General features: G+C 29.1%; 4 protein-coding genes across 4 annotated transcripts; 1 reads left to right on the top strand and 3 right to left on the bottom strand. All coding sequences in view use genetic code 12, as the record gives it.

The window, feature by feature from the left end:
• Positions 1 to 388: 388 nt before the first annotated feature.
• On the bottom strand, positions 389 to 2013 carry KGF55_005811 (uncharacterized protein; the record flags this gene model as incomplete). Its single annotated transcript, XM_051760863.1, has 2 exons — positions 389 to 1095; positions 1848 to 2013. The coding sequence occupies 2 exons, from the start codon at positions 2011 to 2013 to the stop codon at positions 389 to 391; spliced, it is 873 nt and encodes a 290-aa protein (XP_051611509.1).
• Positions 2014 to 4035: 2022 nt separating this feature from the next.
• KGF55_005810 (uncharacterized protein) lies at positions 4036 to 6081 on the top strand (the record flags this gene model as incomplete). Its single annotated transcript, XM_051760862.1, has 1 exon — positions 4036 to 6081. The coding sequence occupies one exon, from the start codon at positions 4036 to 4038 to the stop codon at positions 6079 to 6081; it is 2046 nt and encodes a 681-aa protein (XP_051611508.1).
• Positions 6082 to 9287: 3206 nt separating this feature from the next.
• Positions 9288 to 10316, bottom strand: KGF55_005809 (uncharacterized protein; the record flags this gene model as incomplete). Its single annotated transcript, XM_051760861.1, has 1 exon — positions 9288 to 10316. The coding sequence occupies one exon, from the start codon at positions 10314 to 10316 to the stop codon at positions 9288 to 9290; it is 1029 nt and encodes a 342-aa protein (XP_051611507.1).
• Positions 10317 to 10822: 506 nt separating this feature from the next.
• Positions 10823 to 11260, bottom strand: KGF55_005808 (uncharacterized protein; the record flags this gene model as incomplete). The annotated part of the gene is made up of 1 exon (XM_051760860.1): positions 10823 to 11260. The coding sequence occupies one exon, from the start codon at positions 11258 to 11260 to the stop codon at positions 10823 to 10825; it is 438 nt and encodes a 145-aa protein (XP_051611506.1).
• Positions 11261 to 11914: the final 654 nt, after the last annotated feature.

Below are 11914 nucleotides of genomic sequence, written 5' to 3'. Positions count from 1 at the left end.
GTTGGGTTAATTTTCAAACCTGCATTGTTGAGTAATTGCAAGGTTTTGATGATGGTATTGATGATTCCAGGATTGTTATTGGATGGTCCAATGATACGTCTTCAATGTAGATGATAATTGAATCAGCAACTGGTGTATGGATTTTTTCTAATGTGCTTTGAAATGTAGAATTTGAAGCAAAGTAGCCTTGTGGTAAAACACCAAATTTTAATAAACCAATTGGTGTGTTAATCGTTGTTGGATCTGATATTTCTACGTTGATAGGTGTTTGATAGAATGCATTTGAAATATCCAGAGTTGTTATAATTTTACCATTTCATTCTTCACAAATTTGTTGAACATCTAATGGAGTACTATGACTAGTGAAACTTTATTAAATTCTCTGAGATCACTTAAAAGTCTGAATGTCTGATTTCTTCTTTAAAAACCAAGGATTGCTATATGTGGCATTACTTGGGACAGGTTGTTTATGTTGCTCCATGCTTTTTAATTTTGACAGCATCAACTCTTCTTTGATGTAGTGGTATTGGCTTAAAATTCCATGGTTTATGATTTTTGTATAGTAAGTCAATTGGTGGTTGAATAGCTTCATTGGGTCTTCCCGGTGGTTGATTTTCATGTTGAAATACAAATGAAATTTTTGATAGTTCGTTGTTTGATGTGCTTGAGTTAAAACAGTATTTTTAAATGCATGTTGTTTGATTAATGGTAATAATGTTTGAGCTGAAGCTGAGCTTGTTTGCATTTCATTGATGACCAAAGAATTATTTTTTTGTGATTTGAAGGTATAAGTTTGATTATTATGGATGAATGAAATATATTGTTGGTCTTGCTTAGGATATCGGATGGAGCACTGAAATTTTTTCATAAATGGAGAATCAAGTATGATTGTGCCTGCTGGTAAGTTGTTGTGAACTAAGAATGAAACACTGAAATCTAAGTCATATATTGTTACCACAGCTGTTATTAATGAAGTGAAATTTTTGGTTTGTTCATGAATCAATGCTAGTTTGATTTGGATAGGTTGGAATGGCGTGATTGATTGGTTGACATCATGTTTTAAAATTAAATTAGCTTGTGAACCAGTATTAATTACTATTTCAATATCTTGGTTGTTTGATTTGATACAAAGTCAATAACGTTTTGATCGGCAAATGATGAAGTTTGACTGGATCAACTAGATGAGATTGTGTATGAGTGTTGAGATGTTTTTGCAGTTGTGGAGAAATTCCAAATAATTGTTTTGTATTCAACTTAACATTGCTGTTGTTGATAATTTCTGAATAAACAGCTCCTTTATTATCGGGAGAATAATTATATTTTGACTGCCTGATTCTTTTAAGATGAGGTTGAAGTTTATAGGTTGATCAGATGTTGATGATTGAGTTGTTTTTTCTTGGATGGTTGAATTGGGGTCGTTTGCAGCTTTGATTGTTGATGGAGTTTTAGGCCCTTTTGTAGTAGATATGTTGTTTGAGGTCTCTTTTGTTCTTTTAAGCTGAGATGTGAAAGTTTTAATTTGAAGTGGCCTTTGGTTGAGAAAGCTTCGCATTATTATCCGGAGCATCACCAAAATGTGGATAACTTTTTAATGAAACTTCTGAAGCTAATAGTTCTAAAGGTTGACCATCTTGTAAGTAGCTTTTTGCTGCATTGTTGTATGAGCAGCAAATAAAAATCTTTCACGTGTACAAGCCGATGAACAATGATTTTTCCAACAGGTCTGACATTTAATTGTTTTTTTTTTTTGGTTGTATTAGGAGTTGAAGTTGTTGGTTGATTATGAAGTTTGTTAAATTAATTTGCAGCTGAAATTTAATGCAATGAAGTTCCAAATTCTTTCCAACAGCAACTGAATTCAAGTGATTTATCTAAGGTTATAGCTGTGATTGGCTTTGAGGTAGTTTTGAGCAAGTTAAGATGTAATGCCAATGGACTATGTCTCAATTGGGTGATGATTAAATCTATTATGTCTTTTGATTGAGCTCTTAAATATTGATAGTTCAAATCCATTTCGAATAAGATGATTGGGCAGTATCTTGATTTAAACGATTGTTAAATGACATTTGTGAAAGGGTGAAGCCTGTTGCGATATCATTGGCAATATTGAATTTAATCTTGATGGGTTCTAATATATCGTCAGCTTCTAAATGCATTGGAACTCTTTCTAACTCTTGTAAGATGTTGTTGTACAAAATAGGTTAGGTAAAATTGTTATGGTTGTTTGAAGTAATATCATTAATGGTTTGGTTTACATCTTGACCTAATTGAGTTGATGAAGCTTTGAGATTGTATATGTAATGTCGTGTGTGGTTGATGTTGAGATGATTGAGCTTTACCTTGGTGCAAAATCAAGGTCAGAATTATTAGTCCTGGATGATTTGTGATTGTTATTTGATTTGCTTTATTGTTTGATGGACTTGCACTAAATATTGTTGGATTCGCAAAACAAATAGCTTGACTGTTTGGGGCCACGATTTTGTGGTATAGACTGCTAATTAATCTAAACTACAGACTTTGTAATGTAGTTCTTTCAAGCTAAACTCGTCGCTCATTCAATTTTCAATCCATAAAATATTACTAAGCTTACGTTTTTAACTAAATCTATAACTATGACTCTTGCATATAGCAAATAGCTATATCACAGCATTCAAACAACCAATATATAAGTACTGTGCTATATAAGATGTTAGATTTTAAACATAATCGACAAGCCTTACCACTTCATATGTCTTTTCTTTTCTAGTGTAAGAAGCTTCAAATATGATGCAATACAATAAGGTACAAAAGTGATTTACTTCATTATTAAAAGGTTTAACAACTTAATTATATATCGTTATATACAGCCAGCTATTTTACAAATTATGGTCAACTCTATCGAAACAGATCTACAATAGTATTAGATTCGTAAAATTGATTTGAGTGCAATAATTTATTATTAAACCTAAAATCAAATTTTATAAATGTTATCAAGATTGGAATATTTTATACAACTTACAAACAATCATAAATTAACTACAACACTACTTTTCCTTGGATATTTTCAACGGGCTATATGCTCAAATTTGTGAACAAATTCAGAAATAATTATCTTTAACGCTATATTCAAATTTAGAATTATATGATATTGAACATACAAATAATTATTAAAAAAAAAATGATAAGTAAATAACGTTACACAAAAGTTTAGTATTTGAGTTTATATAGATAATTTATAAACTTAAAATTTACTAACACAAACCATTGTTAAAACATTTATTTATTTTACATAATTAGTATTTGGTCAATTAAATTTGATGCGAGAAAGTTGAATACAACGCTCAAAAACAATGTACCCCAGAATTTATGTTTAATATGTAATGAATCTGTCGCATTTAATTACACTTGAGACGTAGACCTTTGTGGTTGGTTATGTTTCATAATTACAGATAACACTATTTGGTAGCAGAAAAGAGTAAAAAAATCAAAATTAATGTGATCCATAACACAAGTTTCAATACCTCTAACTTTTGATTTCATACTCAAAAAAAATCATTGAAGTTGGATGAACAAAGATAACTAAAAGCTCAAATATACTTTTTATCTAAATAAACTTACCAATCACAGGAAATTATTCTAAATAAATTATACCAAGTAATATTTAAGATAAAAACGCGTACACAAAATTTAATTATTAATTATTAAACCCCTCAAATTTTTTGTTACTAATAGGATTAAATTTACCACTTCAAAAATTTGAGATTTCACTGCTTCTTTTTTTCCCTATATTATCAACTTATCCACCTGATTGAAACATAGTCAATTTCAAAAGCTCGACTGTAAAGTAGTTCATTGATTACGGTAAAATCTTCATAGATCTCATTCAGCTTCAATTATTAAGCTTTTTATTTGTTTTCATTATCATCATCACAAACTGTCAAAATATTAATTCAAACAAATTTTCATCAATTTCATTATCATCATTCATCACCTTTTTGTTTTACCTTTTTACCAACAAATCTGTCACCTTATTTATAAAGACTTAATTTCAGCAGTATGAAAAATAGTATCACCAATACCGTTTACCCCGAAAATGCTGAACACAATAAATATTTTCAGTCCATTATAGACGAATACACCGGTTTGGAGATCAACAAAATATACATTGGATCACCTACTGAAGATGTTACATTGAAAATTGATCCATCAAAAAGTTCAACTCAAAATTATAAGTCAATACTAGAAGAATTTATGCTACCATTCGTGGAGTTTGAGTTGGATTTGAGCAAATTTAATGAAAATTCTAATAATATTAGTTTATTTAAATATGGAGGTAAACCAACCATCTTTCATGTTGATCAAAATGAACCAAATAGAGAGTTTATAATAGAAACTATCCACCAATACGGCGGTGTTTGTTCTATCAGTACATCAAATAAATTTATCAATATATCATCTACAAAATTTAATTGGATTCACCCAATTCATATATTTTTATGTATCAATGAAGATAAAGTTTTGGATACCGAATTGAGCAGAAACTATGCCTTGAAATTGATGTTTGGTTTAAGCAATCGTACTGTTATTAATCTCAAATATTGGTTGTCAAAAGAAAAGATTCGTAATCAAAGTTCTTTAAGTGAAAAAGACTTAACAGCTAATAAAATCTTGATGGATGAATGTCGAGTTAACTATCTGGTCATGTTTACTACAGAATTTATAGAATCATTACGATCGAAATACAATGAGTTATCAAAATATAAATCATATACTATCCTCAGTTATATGCGAGTTATAAGAGAAAAATTAATTAAAGAACCAAATTTAAATAAACAAAGCAATGAGTCGAACATTTCGTTACCTGCAATGAACGGTCAAGAATGGGACTTTTTTGATCATTATATTCTTTCAAAACTAATTTCGGTCTATGTCATATACAAATGTAATATCCTCAAGAAATCAGAACAATTTGTTTTGGAAGATACTTTATGGGTTAGCAGTGTACCTTTTTTTTGCCTTAATTTATGCCCCAACAGTAGAACACTATTTCCAATTTATAAAACCTCAGTGTTTTTAATGAGAAACTACAAGGCGACTCAGTTATTCAGTGATGCAATCGAAAAGGCAGTGGATGAAATACAAATGATGGCTATCAATAGAAAATTTGTTGAAATTTCCCGTAATGAAGAAGAAAGCGAATCTGTCTCGTTTGCAGAATTTATACCATCTCCACTTTTAACTTATCAACAATTGTTAGATTTAGCAGGAGTTTTTGTCAAATCAAACTGTTCGGAAGAAAATATTTTAGACTTGGCTAGAAAAATGGGTCTCAAAAAGGAGGAAATTATAAACTTGAAAAATAAATTCAATAAATCAAAAGATGAAGGTCTGTATATTAAATGCGTAGATTCTACAAAATTCGGTTTAGAACATTATGTGTTAGGAAAATTATTAGAAAAAGAATTACTTGATCTTGGGCAAAATTTAAATGCTATTGACAAGGACTTTAAAGTTTCTGCGGAATTCAGAAAAATGCTGAGATCTATTTTAAACTATTCCAAGAGTGCAATGGACACTGTTTTGTGGCGATATTCCGCTCAAGAGTTTATGAATTTTATTGGAGAATTTGAAATATTAGCTAAAGATCAACGAATAATAAGCATGAAAGAATTTAGAATGAACGAAGATCAAATTTTGAGTCAGGAAGAATTCCATATAATAAAACATAGAGCACTAATGGCAATCTTCGACCTTCATAACATTTCTGATAATGCTGCCTTGACTGAACTTTCTGAATCATTTGGCATTGGTTTCAATAGATTAAGGGGTCTATGTGATACTCTTAAAGGAGATTTTTTAACTAAACTGACTGTGTATTATGATAGAAGTGATGAATGGTTCAAGTATGTTATATTTGAAACTACAAATGGTTCATTATTTGATAAGATATTAGCTGTATTTCCAAGAATGGCATCAAATAAATACAACTATAGTACTTATAGAGCAAAACCTGGGAAAGTTAAAAAATTAGAAAAAAAGAAAGGTCGTAATACACACAAAAAAGGTTTGGGCAACATTAATATATCCAATCTTGTTGGTTAAGGTGGTGTTAGCAACTAGGATTATCAAATAAGAATTAGATCCTGGTAGAATCATGCTAGAGTTGGTTCAGAAGTTTTATAAATTCGTTGTCAAATTTTTTCATTTCATTGATCTTCATGATCATCTTTTTTTTACCTTCTTTGTTTTGGTTGAAAATGGGATTTAGTCTCATTTCTTTATATTTTTTTATATTTTTTATATTTTTTATACTTTTTTATATTATTTTTTCTTCATCTTCAAAGTAAATTTTGTTTATTTACTTTTATCTCTATACGACTCTTCATTATGAAATAATTAATTAAAGTGTGACTAATATTGCTCGTTTCCTTAATTCATCTGTTGTTGGTTTTTAGGATTTTTAACACTAATGCTATTTGATTTTAAACGATTCCTTCATATATTGAAAAAGCTAGTTTGTCAATAATGCATATCAAATTAAAAAAATGGATTTTCAAACACATTGTTTGTGAATTTTTTTCTTAAAGGAACTTGATTTGGTGATTCAGTTGTAAATTAATCATAGAAATTATAAACAGAAAAGCAACAATAGTATAATTGAAATGTAATAGTTTGAACTTGTATTAATTAATTTGTTTGACTAAATATAATAATAAATGTAGTAATGATTGATAGATCAAAATTTTGCCCCGCATTTTGATGATGTTGTATTAACCACTCGATGGTAAAACAGTTAAAGAAGCTCGTTGAACAAATCACTGGAAGGTAATACACAAAGATTTTTCCATGTAATGATTAATATAACGCTTGCGAAAAGCTGGCCAATTGGAACGGATAAATTATGATCCTTCTCAATTGCATTTGCGTCACAAATTTTAAGCTTTTATGATGACTGATATAAGATAGAACTGATTAGTATTGAATGTGCTGAAATAATTGACTATATTAGTTCGAATTCGTAAATTAACTCCAACTTGCAAAAATTTTGGATAATGTTTTACCAAACTAGTAGTGATTTCATAAGAAATGATTAGGGTTTGTTTTAATTCAATTAATAAGTCTATGATGAACCTGTACTGTTTGGAAATAATAATGAAAAGATTATGACGGAAAAATTTTCATAGATACAAATTTTAAGATGATAATGTTTTGATTGATTGGTTTGATTTCTATCCTCATTGAAAGATTTAATTGAATTTGTATTCCATTGTCGAATGATGTATTAACAAAAATATGACTTCTCTTCGTAATAGGTTTGACTTTAGAATCTTGAGTATGAGTTAATGGATTGAAAATCAATGCAAAATAAAAAACTTCCATATTCTTACAATCAAGTTGAATACAATTAAGGTGGATAAACTGAATCAAACTGTAAAGTTTGTATATTTTTAACGATTAATTTACGCTACGTGGCTCTTCTCAATTTGGTTCTTGACCTACTTGACATGGTAGTTGAGATATCACATAAGTATTATTTTGTTAATTATTTGATTCATATGAGAAACCACTCTCTTGATCAGAACTGTGTTTTATTATATGCCCAAATGTAGTTTCTATCATCATCATAATGCTATATTTGAATACATCAATGGGAATTAAATTATTATAAAGGTATTCAAAGTTGAACTAGTTTCCTGTTTGTCTAACTCCTTCTCCTCAATTTTGTTTCTTCAACTTGTGCATAATGTTGATCCATTTCTTTCCAATTTGATTTTATTTGATGAGATATATAACAGCAGATTTACTATGTTATTTACCCACCTTTCAATTCGATCCTAACTGTACAGCTGCAGACATCCGTACCTCCATACATCCCACATCCGTACCGCAGTACATCAGAAGATACATCCATCTCTCATATTAGGACCGAATTGAATTCAGGGTTATTTACAATCTGAATAACAAATTTTTTCATATCCTCCTAAATTATTCGTTCAATTAGCCATCCATGCGTTCAAAGGAGTACCGAATACTTCTTTATGGTACACGAAATACAAAATAAAAAGTTGAATGATATGTATGAGGTTAATGCCCAAAAAAAAACACTTGAAAACGATGTGGTAGGAGATTCTAATGGATCAATTTATGTTGATATTTGTCGTTTTATATAATATCCATCGATTTATATCCTCTACACTTATGTTTATCAGTTTAAGCTAGTTGGTAGCGCATATAGATTACAACTTTTAGTTTGTGAAGCATTTATTAAGTTATTTGATAAAAAATAATAATCCTTGAATATGCCATAATTGTGTCTAAATATATTCTTCTATTAATATTTTGGATAAATTCTTGCTGAAATATCTATCAATCTGTTGTATATAATTTTATCTCATAATTTCGGTGAAAATTTGACTTTGATTTCGCCAGCATGTCCCACATGGTAGTACAGCTAAAATCAAATCCGATGAGAACGAAGAAAACTAAAATTTACTGATTTATTGTGTAAAAATTAATATTTAGAGGATTTAATCTATCAACTAAGCTAAATTCATTATCATCTAAATTACCACTGCTTTTCAACACTATGTTTATTTAGAAACATTCAACTGAGTGAAATGTCACGTTGTGCGCACGGAAATGAATTATCGATCATTTAATCTCAAAATATTTTGTTGACTTACGACTACATTCATTCTATCAATACCGACCAATTGAGAATTTCCATGAAATATCAAATGCGTAGCTGATGATAAAGTTTAATGATCAAGTGAAATTGGAATACTCCACCTTAGACTTTTGAAGTTGCTGGATGATCAATCATAGGGACTCTCGCAGAATGGAGATATACAGATTGCTCAATGTTTACAGCATTTTGATTTATTAGTCCTGGATCATCTAAGAGGAAATGTTAGCTTTAGCTCCTATAAGTTACATACTCACGGACACTAATTGGAAGAATAATTCAATGTGGATTATTCACTTAGTCCACTTCAATTAATTTTGGAATTATCGAAATTTTTATGTGACTTAATTCAAATTAATCAAATTTAAATGGGTCATACTTGAACTTACATGCTTGATTAAAAGTCCTTCCAGGTATAGCAAAATTGATTCGAGATCAAAAAAATTTTGTTATCAATCTTACTAATTAATCCTGATCTATCATATGTGCCCATTGTGGTAACATAATTAAAATAGAGAGGTACATTATTTTCAATTGAGAGAAACTGATTGATTTATACTATTAAAAGCTTGAATATGATTAATATAAATTATTTTTTATAGATTTTAAAACTATTTAAAGATCAATATTGAGTTAATTCCTCTTTTAAGAAACCTGGATTTATTTCCAATTCAAAATACTCTGCATTATCGAATTCAGTAACAAATTTTTCAGATAACACTAATTCATAAATGTGCAACGGAAGACGTCTATGCTTATCTAACGACATACATTCCTTAGTTTTTAACATGTCATTAGCAGTTTCAACAATAATTTTGTCAATATCAACTCTTCTTTTTAAATTTTCTAATATGACAGTATTTGATGGTTTGTACTCCAATTTGGCTGCTATGTAAAAAGCATCTTTGATTCTAACATATTTCACTGATTCTAAGTATCTTTTGTAAGTTAAATAGATATGAAGGCCATAAGGATCGGAATCAGTAATAACAATTGGTTTTAACTTTGTACCTGAACTTGATATAAATTGTAAAAATCGACGTACCAACAGATCTGGAAAACCAGAACCACTTATAATGATGAAATTGGTCCATACTTTTTGACCACTAATTTGTTGTTCCTGAAAATATTCTACATAATTTTTCATCAGCCTAAGCATACAATTTTTTTCCAAAATAATTACTGCAACTGGACCATCAATTTCACCAATCTTTTTGAATTTTGTAGCGTAATCATCGTCCAATTTGTAATTCAAACCTGGAACTAAATCTGAGTAGATTTTAGCAGAGCTTTCAAAGTAAATATTCAAATCTGATAACAAATCATAATCAAATATTATAGCAAAATTTTTTAAATAATTATAACAATCGAAAAATTGACCCCAAACATGTGAAAATTGATAATATATTTTACGAGCAGCAATTTTAGATTCAGTACTCATGAGTGATGCAAGTGATTGAATCAATAGTAACCATCTTAGTTTTTCACTCGGCTTTTTCCTAATACCTTGAACCCTGACATCAAAATCTGAATACAACTTTAAAAAAAGCCAAACAGTTGTTGCAATACTCATAACAGTGTCATATGGACTTGTCTTCTTTTTTGATCTGTCAATATTCACAATTGGGATTGAGATTAATTCTTGTGACATGTTTTCAATATAAAAGATGAATGTGAATCAAAACAAATGAAAGAAAGAAAAAAACACGAAAAAATTGAATTGAGAGCAGATAACGTCATTTAAATCTTGACTAAAATGCTTGAGCTTATGAAAGTAAATAATTATTATATAAAATTTTATACGCATCACTTCTTTCTCCTTTTTGACTTAGAATTATTTGTTTCAAAAGATTGTATCTAAAAAGTTTTAATTTGTTTCAAAAGATTTCACAAAAGCTCAACAAAGAGATTTTAGATAAATACAATACGTGATTCTTATAAGAAATTTCAGAAAAAATAAAAGAAAAATTTCAACATGACATGCATGTTTGGGCAAAAATGTTTTTCCATTTTTAAACTAATTTGTCACTGGTTGTGAGCAATATCTTATATTTTTGTACTTGTTCCTAGAGTAAACGAAGTCCTTCTCACTACATTTGTTAAATTAATACAAATTTTGAACATTTATTCTAATATACGCTTGAGATATCTTGACAGCTATTCCTTACGATCGGTTGTAATCTTGCTGAATTCTTTTTTAGGAATAATTTCACCGGACTCTAATGCGATTGGAGGAATGAAGGAAAATTTTTCTCCGTCATTTTGCTCCCTAGTTATAACCACCAAATTGTCATAATTCAAATTTTCTGATAGTTGAGCATATTCATGAGGAATACATGATTTATTTATGAACAGTTTACGTGGTTCAGCAATCTTATGATTCAGCAAAGTTATTTCGAATTTTTTGTTCTCTTTTTCGTTTTCTGGTTTCTTTTCTTGTTTAATTTTCTCTTTCATGTCATTCCTATGGCCTATTTTTTCTTTTGAAGAATTCTCTAAAGTCGGATCTTGATTAACAGAAGCTCTTTTTTTACCTCTACCTTTAGCTCTTTTGGTTCTGTTGGATTTCAAATCATTAGCAACTGAATCGGACATTTTGAAGTAAGTGTTATATGAAATTTGGATGTAAGCCTAATTTAATAAATTGTCAACAAAATTAGTGTTGGTAAAACTATGAGCTATATTAATTTTACCAAACAATCATGCTCTTTGTATTTATATATTTTTTAACAGCATTTTATGCAAGAGTACATTAACGATTTCATCTTATCAAATTGTAGTCAAAGAAATGAATCTACTATGTTTGAAACTTTAAAATAAATTAGAAAGATATGCCCAGCGCATGTTGCAAAATTTAATCAAAATTGTTCCATATTTCTCGTCTTTTGAAACAAAAAAATAAAATTTTAATCAGACCAATCTGCGGTAATCTTTATTGTTCTATCTCTGTTTCAAATGACTATACTACTTTGAAACAAAATAATAAAGTTTAAATAGACAAGAATTAATAATAATTTGAAACTAGGCTGCTCGAATAAGATAACATCTAACGCATTTGGAGGTTAGATCAAAACCAAAAGATTTAACCTCGCCCACACAAAATTATTTTTAATATCTACTTATTCGTAATACCAATTTTTGTTTTACATTTTTGCCCTTGACACATACTTTATTATGAACAATCGTCTAACTAAATTGAGTGTAAATTCAAAAGTCATGAGACAATTTTTAATAAATATTTTTTTTGGT

This window comes from Candida pseudojiufengensis, assembly GCF_024610245.1.
Source record: "Candida pseudojiufengensis strain CBS 10847 chromosome Unknown scaffold29, whole genome shotgun sequence".
In the NCBI taxonomy this organism is placed as follows: domain Eukaryota; kingdom Fungi; phylum Ascomycota; class Pichiomycetes; order Serinales; family Debaryomycetaceae; genus Lodderomyces; species Lodderomyces pseudojiufengensis.
This window is presented reverse-complemented; position numbering and strand designations above follow the sequence as displayed.